The 17,488-nt window shown below is 47.2% G+C and overlaps 9 protein-coding genes across 9 annotated transcripts; 4 read left to right on the forward strand and 5 right to left on the reverse strand.

Moving 5' to 3' along the window:
- Positions 1–2: 2 nt before the first annotated feature.
- ONS95_012599 (uncharacterized protein) lies at positions 3–1,363 on the reverse strand (the record flags this gene model as incomplete). The annotated part of the gene is made up of 6 exons (XM_058506239.1): positions 3–91; positions 157–213; positions 264–390; positions 446–1,016; positions 1,098–1,183; positions 1,279–1,363. The coding sequence occupies 6 exons, from the start codon at positions 1,361–1,363 to the stop codon at positions 10–12; spliced, it is 1,008 nt and encodes a 335-aa protein (XP_058358764.1). The 3' UTR covers positions 3–9.
- A 553-nt stretch (positions 1,364–1,916) lies between these two features.
- ONS95_012600 (uncharacterized protein) lies at positions 1,917–3,545 on the forward strand (the record flags this gene model as incomplete). Its single annotated transcript, XM_058506240.1, has 1 exon — positions 1,917–3,545. The coding sequence occupies one exon, from the start codon at positions 1,917–1,919 to the stop codon at positions 3,543–3,545; it is 1,629 nt and encodes a 542-aa protein (XP_058358765.1).
- Positions 3,546–4,207: 662 nt separating this feature from the next.
- ONS95_012601 (uncharacterized protein) lies at positions 4,208–7,511 on the forward strand. Its single transcript, XM_058506241.1, has 6 exons — positions 4,208–4,431; positions 4,482–4,514; positions 4,570–4,679; positions 4,738–6,110; positions 6,161–7,199; positions 7,258–7,511. The coding sequence occupies exons 1-5, from the start codon at positions 4,254–4,256 to the stop codon at positions 6,876–6,878; spliced, it is 2,412 nt and encodes an 803-aa protein (XP_058358766.1). The 5' UTR covers positions 4,208–4,253; the 3' UTR covers positions 6,879–7,199; positions 7,258–7,511.
- Positions 7,512–7,564: 53 nt separating this feature from the next.
- ONS95_012602 (uncharacterized protein) lies at positions 7,565–8,689 on the reverse strand (the record flags this gene model as incomplete). Its single annotated transcript, XM_058506242.1, has 1 exon — positions 7,565–8,689. The coding sequence occupies one exon, from the start codon at positions 8,687–8,689 to the stop codon at positions 7,565–7,567; it is 1,125 nt and encodes a 374-aa protein (XP_058358767.1).
- Positions 8,690–8,940: 251 nt separating this feature from the next.
- On the reverse strand, positions 8,941–10,150 carry UBI4 (Ubiquitin). Its single transcript, XM_058506243.1, has 5 exons — positions 9,732–10,150; positions 9,641–9,675; positions 9,340–9,586; positions 9,251–9,282; positions 8,941–9,194 (listed from the first exon to the last, which is right to left on the reverse strand). The coding sequence occupies exons 1-5, from the start codon at positions 9,940–9,942 to the stop codon at positions 9,144–9,146; spliced, it is 576 nt and encodes a 191-aa protein (XP_058358768.1). The 5' UTR covers positions 9,943–10,150; the 3' UTR covers positions 8,941–9,143.
- A 122-nt stretch (positions 10,151–10,272) lies between these two features.
- ONS95_012604 (uncharacterized protein) lies at positions 10,273–11,909 on the forward strand. Its single transcript, XM_058506244.1, has 4 exons — positions 10,273–10,709; positions 10,755–11,030; positions 11,082–11,173; positions 11,228–11,909. The coding sequence occupies exons 1-4, from the start codon at positions 10,345–10,347 to the stop codon at positions 11,725–11,727; spliced, it is 1,233 nt and encodes a 410-aa protein (XP_058358769.1). The 5' UTR covers positions 10,273–10,344; the 3' UTR covers positions 11,728–11,909.
- A 153-nt stretch (positions 11,910–12,062) lies between these two features.
- Positions 12,063–13,247, forward strand: THA1 (putative low-specificity L-threonine aldolase 1; the record flags this gene model as incomplete). Its single annotated transcript, XM_058506245.1, has 1 exon — positions 12,063–13,247. One exon carries the CDS (start codon positions 12,063–12,065, stop codon positions 13,245–13,247), a length of 1,185 nt encoding a protein of 394 aa, XP_058358770.1.
- Positions 13,248–13,452: 205 nt separating this feature from the next.
- ONS95_012606 (uncharacterized protein) lies at positions 13,453–14,287 on the reverse strand (the record flags this gene model as incomplete). The annotated part of the gene is made up of 2 exons (XM_058506246.1): positions 13,453–13,579; positions 13,659–14,287. The coding sequence occupies 2 exons, from the start codon at positions 14,285–14,287 to the stop codon at positions 13,453–13,455; spliced, it is 756 nt and encodes a 251-aa protein (XP_058358771.1).
- A 913-nt stretch (positions 14,288–15,200) lies between these two features.
- On the reverse strand, positions 15,201–17,192 carry ONS95_012607 (uncharacterized protein; the record flags this gene model as incomplete). Its single annotated transcript, XM_058506247.1, has 6 exons — positions 15,201–15,284; positions 15,394–15,989; positions 16,055–16,147; positions 16,201–16,465; positions 16,512–16,689; positions 16,759–17,192. 6 exons carry the CDS (start codon positions 17,190–17,192, stop codon positions 15,201–15,203), a joined length of 1,650 nt encoding a protein of 549 aa, XP_058358772.1.
- Between the last annotated feature and the right edge of the window lie 296 nt (positions 17,193–17,488).

Below are 17,488 nucleotides of genomic sequence, written 5' to 3' on the forward strand. Positions count from 1 at the left end.
CTCAAAGATTCATGTCAGGCCATGTCTCGCCGCATAGCCTTCATAACCCTCCTCGTATTTGGCGACAAGCTTCCTCATTGTCTCTTTGGCACTATTTGTGTTAGCCATGCCGCAGTCAAGTCACCGATTGTCGGAAAGGATCTCATTCAGTCATACATTTCATGGAAGCGCAGATTTCCAGGGTAGAGAGAAGAAGACATGGTGTCAAAACGCCTGATTGATATTCTGTGAGCATTCTCTCAGACACTCCAACGGGCACTTACAAGCAATACAAATCACCACGATCATCAAACTCTTCAGCGGGCTCTGAAACCTGGAAGTGTTTCGTGTACTCATCGATGTAAGCTTTCGTCATTTTGTGACGGCTTGCTCGCCATGGCGCCATCTCATCTAAACGCGATGTTAAGTCAGCAGGGAGTATTGCTTCGTCGTTGTTTCTACTCACATTCGTTATGTGCATACAGCGGGGTCCCGTCGAAGATCATCGGCTTGCCTGTGACCACATCTACAGATGCATTTCCGTCCCAAAGATCACCATGGACAAGACGTGGCGTGATGGATCTTCCTCCGGTCTCAAGAGGTCGAAGAAGGCGTGGGATAACCTTCTCAACAACGCTCTTCTTGAGCATTTCAAACTCCTCATCTATACCATGGGTTGCCACCTCATTGGCGAAGACGTGTTTTAATCCATGAGTGAAACATTCTTCCCATGTATCACTTACAGGAAATATCTGAGACGAGTTTCCCGCGAAGGTCCCTATCAGAAACCCGAATTTGCCGTTAGGAGAAACGCCACGCTTGTGCATTTCCGCCAGCATGGCTGGAAAGTCTCTGCAGTCAGGGATGTCGTGGCTCATCTCATGAAATTTACAGACGAAGAAGTGTGTATCTGCAACGTTTTCATAACTTCCCCATCCCACTGGGAGAGCGACCATTTCCGGCATGACTTTGTAAAGCTCGCTCATGGCATGAAATTCTGAAGCGACCATGTTCTTGCCATGCTCGCCCTGATGTACCTGACATTTGTTAGTCTTGAATCACTCTGATCCGTGCAGCTGACTTTCTTTCAAGAAGTAATTATGCTGCTGTCCATTCACATTGGTGGCTTCGATGTGTGCGGTTCGTGCCCAATATGAGGCTCCGCTTGGTGTTATGAGGCCGGTAGTTGTCCCTGGAGGCAATTCTGAAAAAAAATGAGTCAACCATAATTCAAAGCTTGCTCGGAAGTAGATCAAAATTTGAACATTCTCCTGGAGAGAGACACCCAGCAGGACTTACTTTTGAGGATCCCGCCATCAACATAAGAAATGGTGCTTAGCGGTACGGGAACCTCCTCGTCCCAAATGGTTTTGTCCAGAGACATGATTATTAACATTCATGTGTGGCAGCAATGGCTAAGAGAGTTGTGTTGTTTGAATCTCACCTCAATATGCTGGCGGGGGCCCAAGGATGTATATGTCGTTTATCATCATGATTGTTGGACACAGCCATCGCCAGAGTCACGCTCCTGTCCGACTGCGGCCGAGCGTCTTTGTTTGGCCACATGCATCATTCCCTTTCCGTAAATGCACCTTTCATCAGCGGTTACTTAGGAAATTTATGTCTAACAATGTAAAATTTCCCTAGAAAGAATTTGAAATCTAGTATACTGGTCATCCATACTGATGTTGGAATCCAGACCATGCCAAAACCTGCTGTATATAATCATCAGTCGAGGTCAAAATCATTCGCGTGAAGGAGGATATGTAAGAAAATGATCTTCCAATCAGCACGTGGAATTTGCAAAAACAGGGCTTCGGCCGTGATCGGATGATGTCACTATCCCTTGCTTTGTGTGTTGTCCTTAGACCTTGTTGTTTCTCAAATGCCAACCATCAAGCCTAACATTAGCTCAAATTCGTCCCAGGCAATCTCATATGGGCACTACACCGAGTGATCAAAACTCTTCTGAGGTGGCTATGTGCGACTCACAAGATAAAACAGGGAAGATTGTTCCTTACACAGCTTTTTCAGTTTCTTATCGCTGGTATCTAACCTACCTACTTGGCTTCCTTTGTCTTGCATCTTCACTCACAGCCAACATATATTTTCCACTTATCAATCTCCTTGCAGAGAACTACGATACTTCTATACAAGGAATCAACCTCACGATAACCCTCTACATTGTCGTTCAGGGAATCTCACCTTCCATTTTCTCGCCGTTGTCAGATCAATGGGGTAGAAGACCAGTCTATCTCTTGAGCTCTGCAATATACGCCATTGGCTCTCTAGGTCTAGCTTTCAGCGGTCATAGCTATGTAGCCTTACTGTTGTTAAGAGCACTCCAGAGCATGGGTGGTAGCGCCACGTTGTCACTTGCTTATGCTGTTGTGGCCGACTTTGCTCCACATTCGCAAAGAGGACGCTTTCTAAGCCCTATGATGACAGCCACCAACATTGGGCCTTGTATCGGACCAGTGATTGGCGGAGGAGCCATACTTGCCACCGGTAACGTGAGATGGGCTTTTTGGACACTGGTCATCTTCGGATTTACTTCACTAGCGCTCATTGGGTTCACAATGCGCGAGACGAACCGGAACGTGGTGGGCAATGGTGAAATTGCGGCACATGGAGTATGGAGGGCTTGGTTTGATACATGGAATTTGAAACGGCGGAGTAACAATCGAAACCACGAAGAAGGGTCAAGAAAATCGAATCTGAACCATTCGTCATATGCACATGACGAGAAACACGGCGATTCTCCAGTACTCAATGGTCCAGTTTCTGGGAACGAAGCTTGCAACAACAATGAAGAAGCCGGAAATTTCAACAACGGCAAGACGGGGAAAGGAGTTTTCAAGTTTCCCAATCCATTCGCATCCCTCAGATTACTTTTAATGAAGGATGCCTTGACAGTCCTGTGTCTGGCAGCATCCCCGTACGCTAGTTGGTATACGATCACAACCAGCATACCTCTCATATATGGATCGGAATACGGCTTCAACGATCTTCTAGTTGGCTGCTGCTATCTTACTGGAGGTGCCGGGATTATCTTGGGTGGATTCGTGGCAGGGAGAATGATGGATTGGAATTACAAGTATACTGCTAGGAAAGTTGGGATCGAGATCGACGAGGTTGTAGGAGATGACCTCCAGAATTTTCCGATCGAACACGCTCGATCACGGGGATTCTATACAATCATATCAGCCTCAACTCTGGTGTTTGTTGGTTTTGGTTGGGCAGTACAATATCACGTCCACCCCGCCGTTCCCCTCTTGCTACAATTCTACCTGGGCGCCAAATGTACAGTTACACACCAGACTTACAGCGCTCTGTTAGTCGACATATTTCCAGCTAACGCTGGTGCGGCGGGAGCATCCAACAACATCTGTCGTTGTGCTTTATCTGCTTTGGCTGTAGCGGTGCCGCAGCCGCTTGTTCAAAACATTGGGCGATCCTGGTACTTTACCCTGGTAGGGCTGCTGGACGGAGTGGGCTCTCTAGTCGGGATTTATGTGCTTCGAAGGTGGGGAGCAACTTGGAGGGCTGAAAGACAGAATTTGTGATGTGAGGGTTGGACGAGCACATATCGAGAATGACTAGGTTAGGTCAGGCTGAAGCCTCTTATCTGGTGAATATTGGTAGCATGGCAGAGTACAAGTTTAGAAGCAGCTGGTTAAGAGAACTCCCAACTGGATTTGGTCCCGAAATCTCGCTGAAGACAATGACAGTATGAAGCAAAACAGCTACCATTCGTAGGATGTTGTTTTTGTCGGCCCCACATATTAGCGATTTAGCTTCCTCGCTTGCTGGCAATGTAAATAGAACAAAGACATGAAAACTTCTTTCAGGCCCATTCGTTAATACTCTACAATACTACATAGGCAGCTCTGAGCTACACATGGTAGTAATGTCAGACTCTGGGATCTCCAGGTACTGTAGGACACCTGGACACCTCCCATGCATTCATCGTTGTCCAAGAAGTCACCTCCTGTATAGCACATTCGTCATTGAATTAAGGAAACAGATGAACGTACTCAAAAAACTCGTCCTCCGCCGTTCTCGGATTTAATCGCTCCAGATCTTCGCATAGCGAGGAGCCGTATCCCATACCTTCATACTTTACTCCTTGCCAAGGTGCCAAGACACAGCTGGACCTGATCACGTGGGAGCAGGTTTCACCCGAATTAAGCCACATATCAAGACATCGTTTTAAGACATCATTGCAAGCCGCTGAAGCATTTTCAGCGCAATATCCCGCCCGCATTCCAGACATGCCGCGAGTCAAGACCGGTCATGTTGCGCGAGCAACATGTGCTGCGGCGGTAATATGTCTGTACTTCTTTTACACGAACCCCTGGTCGTCGTCGACATCGAAAGCTGGGGTGTGGCGTGGGGGCGGGGCGGATGTCTTTCATCATGTCAACATGTTCATTGGGACTATCAATGGAGGTTAGATCTCGAGTGCCGATTGATACGAAACTCTATTAACAGCGTCATAGGACATGCTTTCCCAGGAGCCTCGTTACCTTATGGTGAGACCCACAAACTATATCAAGGGTATTGCCGCCACCAAGCTCACCAAATCAGGCATGGCAAAAGCTTCTGCAGACTGTATCGGCGAAGCTCATGGGGGATTTGCATCAGATGGAAGTGACATATCTGGATTCAGTCATATGCACGACTCAGGAACAGGTGGAGTGAGATGTCTCAATCGTCACAGATCGGGGTACCAAAGAACTGACTAAAATATCACAGACAATATCCCTTGGAAACTTTCCCATTTTCCCGCAGTACTGCGAAGATGATGATGTATCGAAGTGCAGGTTCACCAAAAGTCAACGTGTAGTTGGACGAGGCAAATATGATGCCTCACCAGGCTATTTTGACATCACTTTGGCTGATGGTATTCGTGGAGAGGCCACTGTCACAGCACATACTGCACTGTATCGATTTACATTTCCGAAAAATGTATCCACTGCTGGGGCGCCTCTTCATCCCGTTATAACTCTCGATCTGAACGACCTCGCCAACACGCGGAACGGCGATGCAAAAGCGTCAGTCGATCCCAAGACTGGCCAGATTCAAGGAAGCGGTATTTTCTCACCCAGTTTCGGAACTGGAAAATATGAAGCTTTCTTCTGCATGGACTTCAATGGTGTAGATTTACCATCTAGTTCGATCTGGGAAGGTATTGGAACTCTTGTCAACACCACGACGAAAGACTTTGCGGGATTTACTTCTGGTGGGACACTATCTATGTTCAATACGCCGCGAACTAATGGTCAGATTGTGGTCCGAATTGGCCTAAGTCTCATCAGTTCCAGTCAAGCCTGCCGTAATGCAGATGCCGAGATACCGCGTTTTGAATTCAGTAAAGTGAAGAAAGCAGCCGAGGACGAATGGAGAAAGAAGTTTGATGTTATCAAGGTGATTCCTGGGGGCATCGACAAAGACCTGGAAACCATTTTCTGGAGTGGTTTCTATAGAACAATGATCAGCCCTCAGGACTACACAGGCGAGAATCCACTATGGAACTCGACGGAGCCCTACTTCGACAGCTTTTACTGCATCTGGGATTCATTCAGATCTCAGCATCCATTTCTTACTCTGGTTGATCCGATTGAGCAATCGAGGATGGTTCGAGCACTAATCGATATCTGGAAATTTGAAGGTAAACTACCAGACTGTCGAATGAGTTTATGCCAAGGCTTTACTCAAGGAGGCTCGAATGCAGATGTCGTCCTAGCCGATGCGTATGTCAAGAAGCTGGGCGGAAACATTGACTGGGATTTAGCCTATCGAGCAGTTGTCTCGGATGCCGAGGACGAGCTGGAGACATGGAACTATGCTGGACGAGGAAGTCTTCACAGTTGGAAGCGACTGAACTTCATTCCCATACATGACAAGGATGATCATGAATCAGGACTCAAAACACGCAGTATTTCTCGAACAGTCGAGTTTGCTTACAATGACTTCTGTATTGCTGGGATGGCGGCGGGATTGGGTCATGAGGATGATAGTAGGAAGTATCTCAACAGGGCTGAGAACTGGCGCAATTTGTTCAAGTCGGACCAGAACTCGTCGATTGATGGTGTGGATACTGGGTTTGTGGGGTTCCTGCAGCCACGGTAAGAAGCCCATTCCGGTTTATGAAGCATTCACTGACACGACTTTACAGCAATGCCGATCTAACATGGGAAGAGCAAGACCCCGCTCGCTGCTCACCACTGCTAAAGCCCGACTCATGTTATCTCGATAGCGGCGGTGGAGAAACATACGAAGGCGCTTGCTGGCTCTACACTTTTTTCGTCCCTCAAGACATGGCAGCGCTCGTCACCCTTCTAGGTGGGCCTGACGAGTTCACCAAACGGCTCAACTTTCTTCACGAAAGTGGACTTTTGTATATGGGTGACGAGCAGGCTTTCCTGACCGTGTTTCTATACCACTACTCCGGCCGTCCAGGACTGAGTGCGAAACGTGCACACGCATACATTCCAAAAGAATTCAACAACACTATCAACGGCATCCCAGGCAACGACGACTCTGGAGCTATGGGCTCATTTGTTACTCTCACTATGATGGGAGTATTCCCTAATCCTGGCCAGGACGTATATTTCATCACACCTCCGTTCTTCCAGGAGATCAGTGTCCTGAATGCTCAGACAGGAAAGACGGCAACGATTAAGAATATCAATTTTGATCCTGAATACAAGAATACTTATATTCAAAGTGCGATGAGAGATGGAAAGGCTTGGACAAAGAATTGGATTGATCATAGCTTTTTTGCGGAGGGAGGAGTACTGGAGTTGACGCTTGGGCCGGAGGAAAGTAAGTGGGGAACGAGGAAAGAGGACCTACCGCCAAGTATGAGCACGAAGGCAAAAGAGAAATCATGAGAATGGGTTTAGAATATTGCTACATCCCAAATACTTCATCAAATACTGCTTGGCCAGTAGGCACTCATAAGAAGGAGAAGAGAAATCGAGGCTTCCAGGAATTGGCATCAACTCTTTCATGGGAGCTTTGCATTGGTCTCCGATCAGTGCAGGTCACTTACCATACCTATCATCGCTCCCAGAAGTCTTATGTTCTGGGAGCCATGAACGTAATCTGTTGTGTTTGAGAACAACCGAGAGTGAACTTGGTCGCTGTTCGTCGTCAGGGACGACACTTACCGATATCCACCTGATTTGTATTCTGACACGAGTTCCACATTGGTGAGAAAATACGGTACATGCATTTTTGGTGCTTCGTCGTCACTAACGAGCGTCACAGAGTGGCTGCAACATTACACCTGATTGTGAGGATTTGCTGGTGATTTGGAGGCTGGGGTTGCAAAGTTTTAGCGAGAAGTAAGAAACTTCAGCACGGCAAGCACAGTGCCTTTCAGTTAGGTGCGGGGTAATGGCGGGGTAATGGCGGGGTAATTTCAGCACGATGGGTCGCTGGAAAACAACCATGCGAGCCCCTATTGAATAACGACTTATGCTCGCGAAGGACCTCCGATCCAGAGCAAGAATATCAAAGGCAATTCTATGTTAGAACGAGATTATTTCTGCCTCTTCTGTTCCTAGAGCTAACTTCATTTCTGAAACAAGCTTTCCTGCAAACGAGCACACTGCTGCTGCACAAACTCGAACTGTCTGTTCTTCTCAGCATTATCCGCCAAAGCCTGACGAGATTTCCATTTCTCCTCATTCAACTCGTTCCTCATCCTATTCAATGTAAGAGTTCTCTCTTCTAGCACTCGAATCTTCTCTTCCAATTGTGTCTGCAATTCTTCTCGAGCCTGCTGCTGCTCCGCACTCTGCTCCCTCGAGGCAGCGACCATACACTCCAGGCCTTCCTTACTGCGTCTCAGGCTGTCCACTTCTCTTGATAATCTCTCCAGCTTATCTTGGTCCTTCGCACCCGAATGCCCAGTATTTTTTGGGGTTTGTGCCATGGTAGCAATCCTCCACCCAGAACTTCCAGGAGATGCTCGTACAGGCGTTGCTTGTTGACGATTCGGGGTGTGCACGGCGTTACTAGTACTTTTGGCCTGCAGCTCAGATCTCAAATTCTGCCGCAAAATCTGAATCTCCTCCTCTTGTTCTCGATTTCTCTTTTTCAAACCCTCAACGTCCTCGTTCCTCCATCTCTGAATATCCATAACCTTTTGATTATACCGATCTTTTTGAGCCCGTAGCTCCACATCTTTCTGAGTTTGCAAGCTTCCCTGTACTTGCTGAACCGCCGTATCATGTGCTGCATTGATCTGTGCAAGGCTGTCTTGTAAAATGGCCTGCTTCTCCAGCTGATGTTCATCATCTTTCCGCCGTAGCTCAACCTGCAATCTTGCAAGTTCCTGAGAACTACGTTCTAACTGTTGAGATAGTAGATTTGCTCGATTTGTGGCCTCGAGGCGTTGTGCGTCTGCACGTCTGAGTCTATTGAGTGCATCCTGCTTCATGTGAACCATTCGGTTGAGCTCAGTTTGCAGATTCTCGACCTGGGATGTTTGGACTGGTGCAGTATTTGATAGAGGGACATTTTGAAAAGAGTGTATGACAAAAGGTGTCTCGTTGATGGGCTGAAGTGGCCGTGGGCGAGACCTGTGACGAGGCACTGGGACCTTTTCCTTCTTGTTGGTGACGTTCACGTTGTTGTTGCTCTCGCTGACGTTTACTCGTGCCAGACTGGCCTTCTGCTTGAGTTTGTGGAACATGATCGATAAAAAAATGTCGAAAAATCTATTTCAAAAGTCTTCAGAAAAGTTTCAAGACTGCGAGAGAATTTCTCGTTGCGTGGAGAGTAAGGCTGGGATGAGAAAGCCTAACGCCAAGACCAGGCTTGCTGCTGAGGCTCACCGAGTGAAACCGCGGAAAAGTAGCGACTGATTGCTACTTTGCCTTACACTAAAGTGAAGGCTAGGCCAATGTCTGCTTTGCCCTTTCGTTTCACCGAATATTGTGTGGTTCATGAAGATGAATGCGGTCTCGCAGGGCGCACAGTGCAGCGCTTGCAAAAGGCTCTGATAATACGACATGAGGAGACTCCACACTTGGGCGGAACCCGACCGAACTATACAATATCATTCAGCTAAAGTATCAAGCAGATTGTAATCATATGAGTAGCTAAAATAAGCCTGTATAATAAATTCAAGTCACTGCACAGTGCGTCTAAGAAGCCCCTCCGCCCCGTAGCCTCATGACCAGATGAATTGTGCAATTCTGGATTGTTTTGTTAGTTGGTAAAAGAGATTTGGAAGCAAGGAGTCTTTTCATACCTCGCCGAAATTATAGCTCTCCAAAGTTCGTTCTGTTTGCATATGTAATGAGTAATTAAGTCTTCAGAGCCTTGGGAGGATTGTCGTACCGTCTTCCAGCTGTTTGCCACCCCACAAGAACCGATAGTATTCAACCTCAAGAGATTTCTCGTCACCAAGCTTTTTTCGAAGCTGTTTCACTTTCCACTGTAGCCCGACACCATGAAGTGTGAGAGTCTTTCCGTCCAGATCCCGAAACATCACGTTGTTGAGCATGACGGGGCCAGTGTTGTTTGTGGTATACGGAGGGGGATTGATTGCAGGAGCGATGGAGCGAGTAAAGAATATTGTGTCGCCCTGGTGATTTTAGCCATATGTATCAGTCCGGTGAGAACAGCAAGCACAACTTACATCCTGAACTCCGTGAGAAGAGAGTGTGGTGTTCACTGAGACGTGTTAGCCTCGCCGACTTTCATCGATTGAAGAGCACCCAGACACGTACAATCAGACAACTCTTGATCAGCGAATGCAATAGAAATATTGTTCCATCCCTGAGGATTTGAAACTTGCTCGGCAATCAATTTCTTGAGGCCTTGAACAGTCTGGGAAGTCGGAACTCCATTCAAGCGTCGGCTCAGCCCATCGTTCGAATTGACCTCTTCGATGTACAAAAAGTTCCGCACTGCCTCTTCGTCAGGTTTGAAATCGATCATAATGGCGAGGACGTAATAAATGAAATCTTGTCGCTCGAAAACGATATACAAAGTACACACAGAAAGGATAGGAAATATCTAATAATCAAAGTGAAGAAGTTGGTTGCTGAGGTTCGCCAAGGAGGACGGGCTGTGGGATTTTGGTGGCTTTCGGTGAAGAACGAGGCTTGAAGCTGTCATGGAACTTGTGACGTGTTCTGCAGTAAGGCTACATGTAACCCAAACTAATCCTACATCTCAGTCTGCCTTGCGTAAGGAATTTCTTCCGCAAAGTTAGCGTGGACTTTAGGTCAACTTGCTCGAAAATGTTCCTTGGCACCGTGCTCTATTTGAAAGGCAGTCTCTCTCAGCCCATCAACAATCGAGATCTAAAGTGCAACTATTTACTCAACGCAACAGGAGATGGATGACAACGTTTTCGACGCTTGGAAGATTTGTTGGCAGGTCAACTTACACTTCCACAAAAGGGTTTCGTCGAAACCACTCAAATGCATTGTCTGTTCACAGACGAACTCGGAGGTCCATGGCAGCATGAGATCGACCTTCTGGGTTGAAGCTACGAGGTGCTCCGCAGGTCACAGACAAGTAACATTTGCCGAGACACAACTGCCATATGCTCTCGGAGTTTGTGCAGTTTGCGACCAAAATTATATGTTGGATGTAGTGAGAGGCAAACACGGCTGCAGAAGGGAAGGCTGCCGGAGAGCTGTACGGGTACATGAAGCAGAAATCCACGCAAAGCTGCAGTCAGATGCGGAACTACTACAGTACGTCTTTCATTTCCCGATTTACGTCGCACTGACATGAAGCAGAAACTTTCTCGCTATTTTCAAGCGGTTTCGAGTGTACGAATGTGCCATCCATTGTGACGAGGTTTCATATGGCGCGAATACATCTGTTGCCCTCAAGTCTCCAACACCACAATGCAACCACGATCGCAATGTCTGCAATGACTGTATGAAAACTACATATGAGGGAGCAGTCCGAGGTGGACGACTTCAAGATTTGGTGTGTCTCGACACAGATTGTAAAAAAACTTTGCCTCTGCAGTCACTACGGCAATATGTATCAACCGAGGTATTCAAGATGTGAATAATCCTCCTGTCCTTTTAAAGAATTTCGGCTCTGACATGCTACAGCTATAATAAGAAACTTGCACTTGCCCTCATCTCCAAGGATGAGAAGTTCAGGTGGTGCGTGTGTGGCCATGGCCAAATCCATGCATTAGGAGGTAAGTAACGTCCAACTGGATTCTCGGAAGTTGATCATTAATATCTTTTACCAGAGAGTAATCCAGAGTGGAATTGCCTGTCTTGCAAGCGACGCCATTGTTACATCTGCCGAGACGAATCCTCCGAGCTCTGCGAACACCTGAGAAGCATCGACACTAAGAGGCAAATACAAAAGAACCAGCAAAGGCAAGCTGCCATAAAAGTATTCGAAGCATCGGCACATAGAGCACGTGAGAACGAGACAGCAACGAAACGAGAAATTGCGCGAACGACAAAGAAGTGTCCCAAGGCAGGATGTGGCAACAAGATCGAGCGGAACGAGGGATGTGGTCACTTCACTTGCAAAAAATGCTCTACGGAGTTCTGCTGGTGCTGTAAAGTCATTTGGAAGAACAAACAGGTGTTACATCTGGCTGGATGCAAGATTGGCACGAAGTCAACGACGTCGAAGGCTAGTCTGGACAGGACTGGATATGCCGTTGGGTGGGATACGGACCTCGGCTATGATGTTTCACTTGACCAAGGACTTTGGTTGATTGAAGGACACCAGTAGTGAAGTCAAGCCCATGTATTGTCCAATTCGCAAATAAAAAGATACACTAATCTTAAACTCGTGGTTTTGATCTCCGTACCAGAGTACCATCTTTCGGAGTCCGACGCAAACCGAGAAGTGGAGCTGCACGCCCTTTGATAACGTAACGCGAAAGCCCCCATTCTTGAGAAGTCCCGACGTCTTGGTGAGAGATGTTTTGACGAGACAAGGGTTAAAGAGAAGATAATGCATTAATTAGAAAGATTAAAAGATAGGAAGGAGACGCAGTTCATTTCTCCTTTCCTGAAATTTACACCCAAATTTGGCTATTTCCCCATTCAACAACTCACATAAAAATGGGGAGCATCGAGATTCCTGCAACCAGTTCTGGCTTGGAGCACAAGAGTATCAAAGTGTCATCGACATGGTGTGGCCCTGGTCCAGCCGCATTCGATTTCCGGACAGACACGATCACAACTCCAACATTGTCTATGCTACAGGCCATTGCGCAAACTTCACTCGGCGACGATGTCTACCAAGAAGATGATACAACCACATCATTTGAAGCATATATCGCCGACCTTGCTGGAAAAGAAGATGCACTTCTCGTTATGTCTGGGACTATGGGCAACCAGATAGCTCTGAGATCTCTGCTCACTCAGCCGCCTCACGCTATCCTTTGCCACCAGCAATCTCACATCTACACTTCTGAAGCAGGAGGTTGCTCCGCGCTATCTCAGGCACATATCCAGACTGTCACGCCAGCCAATGGTCTCTATCTTACTGTGGAAGATGTCAAGAAAGCAGCAGTCATCAGCAACAATATCCACGTCGCGCCAACTAGAGTCATATCCCTGGAAAATACGCTTGCTGGTACAGTGACGCCTCTTGCTGAAGTGCAGCGCATCTCGGAGTTTGCGAGAGCGAATGGTATCAAGATGCATTTGGATGGAGCACGTATCTGGGAAGCTGTTGCTTCAGGAGCTGGTACCCTGAAGGAATACCTTGCGTGCTTCGATACTGCTCAGATGTGTTTCTCGAAGGGCTTAGCAGCGCCCATGGGCAGTATCATTGTTGGTCCGAAATCCGTGTTGCAGCATTCTCGCTGGGTCAGAAAAAGTATAGGTGGTGGAATCCGACAAGCAGGTATTATTTCCTCGGCAGCGAGAGTTGCAGTTGAAGAGACTTTCATTGCTGGAGGTGGACAGCGGCTGCGCGACAATCATCGAAAAGCCAAGAACATTGAGAAGGCTTGGTTAGAAAGAGACGGCAAGGTTTTGAGACCGGCTGAGACGAATATGGTTATTCTGGATTTAGCTGGAAGTGGAGTTGAGGTCTCGGAATGGATTCGAGTTGGCGAAGAAGAAGGTATCAAATTGATGGGTGGAAGAGTCGTGGTTCATTTCCAGATTGTGGATGAGGCGTTTGTGAAATTGGAGAAAGTGATGACCAGAGTACTGGCGGAGTCGAAAACAGGCGTAGTCGCCGACGAACCGTCGATGTATAGAATGAGTGACAAGCGAAAGAGCTCTGGGTTGTGAAATACAACAGTTTGGGACAATACACAGTAAACTTTGTTAGATGCACACATGAATTTTGACGTTTGTTTACTATCTTCTACGTTGGGAAAGCACAATTCGGTTGGTGCAAGACTGCCAAGACCTCCACCCCATCACGCTCTTGCTCTTTCCTTTACATATATGATTGCTATATACGAGTTTGAGATTTGGTACTAGTATATTTATATTACGAAGTCATCGCGATGACCTTATCGGCCATTTCAGGGAGCGTATCACTCATGACATCCATCGTCGTGTTGAAAATCTCCAGACAAGGCTCTTTATCATATATCGAGCAATAAGCACCTCGGAATCTAGACACCCATGGTCAGCCAAATTTCACAGCTTCGAAAAGATCAGAATCAAGAGTGGATGAGAGAAGACTTAACATACCCAGCATGCACGGCAGCGCTAACATCCCACATATGTGCTGCCGCGAACCACTTCTCATCCTCCTCGGCAAACATCTTCAACATCGGCTTATACGAAGCCATCGCCGGCTTGTAAACACCCTTCTTAACCCCAGTCACGGGATCAATTTCCGCAAACTGATCACAGCTCACAAAATTCTCAATCGGCATTTCCAGCCCAGCTCTCAAAAAGTAACCTCTCACTCTCTTCACATCCCCAGTCGTCAAACACCACACCGTCCATCCTACCCCTCTCAACTTCTCCATCATTTCCACACAACCCGGTCGAAGCTCAAGCTCTGAGTAACCTGCTTGACAAGCATCACGTTCTGCCTCTGTAGCGAATTCTCTTGGATTCGATATCCCAGCCATGTGTAATGTGCGGTAGAAGACAGCTTTGAAAATCTCGTTGTAAGGAGTGTAGCGATCTGAATACAGGAGGAAGTAGAATTCCAGCTCGGCAGCTTCTTTCCAGGTGTAGCCGAAATGTTTAGCATTGACATGTTGAGCCTTAAGTCTTGGTCCAAGGATTTGATCAATACGATCATAGAACGCGTCGAAAGAGACGCAAGTCCCTACGACGTCGAAGACGATATGCTTTTTGGGTGCCATTGGATCAAGGCAGCGGTGTTCTTAAATCAATTTTTGAAAAGACTCGATGATACTTGAGATATTTGCTGTCGAAAGTCTCAATGCTGTGATACCGAATGTTATGAACCCAAACTTGTATAGTTCAGTAAATTACAAAAGGCACACGAAGTCTTTCCCCCACTCTGCCCACTTATCCCGGAATCCCGTGAAGACGTGACGCCGAGGCAGGAACAACCTGTTCAAGCATTCATCGTGAGATTGCAATAATGCGTGCTCCGAGACCCCAGGCTATGCTCCCGAGTTCATGGGGTTGTGGGTGATGATGGTTAGGAGAATGGTGGGCACTCCGAACCGTTCTCCACCTCAGCGGAGTGGTTCGTCGGAGTGGGTTGGATCCACTCCGACACCTGACGAAGACCACTGCCGGGCTTTCCGACATCTCTACAGCGTACATGGTTGAAGATAAGACAGGCATTGACTAAATTGAACCCGTTTCGTAAGGTGACAGATAAAGTGTTGAAGATAGTTGTTTAAGTCGGAACAGGCACAGTGTCGAATGGTAGGTGCCCCGAGATTGAATGACTTCGGAGTGACGGGAGGAGGCCTCGGTTAGATTAGGGTCATGTTTGGCCCATAACCTAGGTAAGATATGAAATCTGTCTACACTCGCCTCATGATCGGAGTAAAGATTGAAGTATGCAGCAGGAACTCAATGAGGGGTGACCTTGAAGGCGCCACCACTCTGTACTCTCCGAGTTTTGTCAGAGCTTGTCTTTGGCATTCAATCTCAAGTCACAGCTGTTATTGGCAGAGAGATCATGATGGAAATGTATTCATTTTCCGAATCTTCCATCGTCTTTATCTAATGTTCTAAATGCAACTCCAAAGCCTCAATGACATGCGAAGCGCTCAGTCATTCTCAGAAACTATCTATCTACCACAAAATATTGAATCTCCGCAGCCCACGCTTCCTTTCCGGGATTGGTTCCGGATTCGCATTCGCAATATCAATAAACCCCTTCATGAATTGTTAGCTTTGCTAAAGATTGAACAGAAAACACTCCTAGAGGAGGGAAGACTCCTCTACAGTGGCTGAGGAAATGGTAACTACGAAGAGTGTTGCTCACCTGAATTGGAATGTCCTCCAACGCAATAATGCTCGTCTTCTTGATAAACTTGTACCCAAAATACAAAATCGCAAACAGGGGAATATTTATATACGACGAGACAAATGTCTCATTGCTCCAATGGCCATGGATGAAGGTCGCATACCCTCCGGTAATCAACAAAAGGACAAATATTGTCGCCGACACCCACGTAATATAAGGTTGCAGTGGTGCAGACCAAGGCAGAGAACTTCTAGAAATCCCTTGCTTCTTGCACCCATAGTAGAATCTCAAGTACGTCACACAAATCGTAAGCCAATTAATCAATGTTGAAATCGACACGAGATCTTGGAGCCAGTCGAAGGCAACACTGGCGCCCTCAGAAAGGGTCATGAAGCCGAGACACATGAAGACGCTGAAGAATGCGACTGCTAAATATGGGATGGCAAAGCGATTCAGTCTTGTGAAAATCTTGGGAGCTCGACCGTCCATTGCGAGACCATAGAGAACTCGAGTTGCGCCGAGCATTTGGGAGTTGCCGGCAGACCAGGCGGAAGTGAGAATGACAGCGTTGATGATAGAGGGGACGACTTTGATTCCAGCACGTTTCGCAGCAACTAACTCATTATTAGCATTCTTCCCATTCTTCACTAAGCACAGAGCTTTCATGTCGTCTACTTACTGACAAAAGGCGAAGTGGTTGCAGTTCCGCTGTACCGCGCGAGATCGGGGTCATCCGACGGGACAGTCAAGCCAACCATGAAAATCGAGATAACTAAGAAGGAGCGTCAGTACTGTACTCGAAAGAGACCGCGATTCAAAAAATACCATAGAACAGCAATACGCGAACGAAGATTCGTTTCGCGGCATCTGGGATTGCTCGTCGAGGCGACTTGGTCTCCGCAGCAGCCATCGTGATATTCTCGATACCTGAGTACGCATACAGAGCATTGTTGAGCGCAGTCCAGACACCAAGAAATCTTCCGAGAGAGCCTGTAATCCCAAGGTATTGAACAAAGGGGCCAGGGCGACGCCAGTATTGGAATCCAATTGGCTCATGATTAGGTCCGCCGCCACAGGTAATAACGAGCGACTGAACATGTCAGTTCCAGCCCATTTTCAGAGGAGTACATATCTACCATAATGTTGACACCGACAATCAAAGCAATCTTCATCATCGAGAACCCAAATTCCAGTTCTCCATATACTCGGATGAACAGACTGGATGTGAGGATCATCAACAAGCCGAAGACTGTAATCCAGATGGCGGAGTTAATGGTCAACCAGAACTCGACGAGAACTGCAGCTGCCACGAGCCTGGACAACAGAGAGATCAGTACAGGCCAATTTCCGAGAGAATTCTATCGAGATCTCGAAAATACTTACTCAGCAGGAATCGAAACAATATACGAATACACCAAATTCCAACCATTCGCAAACGACAGCGCCGGATCAACAAAATACTCCGCATATCTCACAATCCCACCATTCAACGGAACCAACGCTCCCATCTCCGCAACAGCAAGCACAACACTACACGAAGTCCCGCCCATGATCAAATACCCAAGAAACGCACCCAGCGGACCAGACCTCGATATCGCTCGTCCAGAACTCAAAAATAGTCCTGTACCGATCGTGCCGGCAAGTGCGATCATCTGGATATGTCTCTGATGGAGCCCCTGCCGAAGTTCTTTCACTTCTTGGAATTCGCCGGGGGACTCGATATCGATTTCTGGCATGATGACGCCCGCTTCGTAGGCTGGAGATTTTTCGGTTGAGGCGGCCATGTTTGCTGATGACTTCTCGTCGCTGGACGACATTGTGTGCTTGGTTCTGAAAAGATCGCGAAATGAATCCAAGGAAGAATCGAGGTTTCTAGGAGAAGGAGGGAAAGAAGCTTTAGCTCAAGAGATGCCGAGATGTTTTTATAAGATCAAGCTTTCGGAGTAATGCAAGCCATCCTTATCTCGAGATCTCAAAAGAGCAGTACCTCGCGCCACGACTCCGAGAAGCAGCATATCGTTATCTCTATCTGAGGGTCCACGGGCGTGTAGTATGAACGACCCATATTGAGGGGAAGATACAAAGGTGGGTCGGTCATTCCAAGATAGCCAAT

The sequence above is a fragment of the Cadophora gregata genome, assembly GCF_030347475.1.
Source record: "Cadophora gregata isolate MNR1 chromosome Unknown scaffold_6, whole genome shotgun sequence".
In the NCBI taxonomy this organism is placed as follows: Eukaryota; Fungi; Ascomycota; class Leotiomycetes; order Helotiales; family Ploettnerulaceae; genus Cadophora; species Cadophora gregata.

Bases quoted from the DNA above. Each gene is read 5' to 3' on its own strand.
- ONS95_012601 (XM_058506241.1), top strand. From the start codon at position 4,254: ATGCCGCGAGTCAAGACCGGTCATGTTGCGCGAGCAACATGTGCTGCG. The intron at 4,432-4,481 runs GTTAGATCTCGA...ACAGCGTCATAG, and splicing joins CATTGGGACTATCAATGGAG to GACATGCTTTCCCAGGAGCC. The intron at 4,680-4,737 runs GTGAGATGTCTC...AAAATATCACAG, and splicing joins ACGACTCAGGAACAGGTGGA to ACAATATCCCTTGGAAACTT.
- UBI4 (XM_058506243.1), bottom strand. From the start codon at position 9,942: ATGATCGATTTCAAACCTGACGAAGAGGCAGTGCGGAACTTTTTGTAC. The intron at 9,283-9,339 runs GTACGACAATCC...ATATGCAAACAG, and splicing joins TGGCAAACAGCTGGAAGACG to AACGAACTTTGGAGAGCTAT. The intron at 9,195-9,250 runs GTATGAAAAGAC...AAAACAATCCAG, and splicing joins AGAGCTATAATTTCGGCGAG to AATTGCACAATTCATCTGGT.
- ONS95_012604 (XM_058506244.1), top strand. From the start codon at position 10,345: ATGGATGACAACGTTTTCGACGCTTGGAAGATTTGTTGGCAGGTCAAC. The intron at 10,710-10,754 runs GTACGTCTTTCA...GACATGAAGCAG, and splicing joins TCAGATGCGGAACTACTACA to AAACTTTCTCGCTATTTTCA. The intron at 11,031-11,081 runs GTGAATAATCCT...GACATGCTACAG, and splicing joins TCAACCGAGGTATTCAAGAT to CTATAATAAGAAACTTGCAC.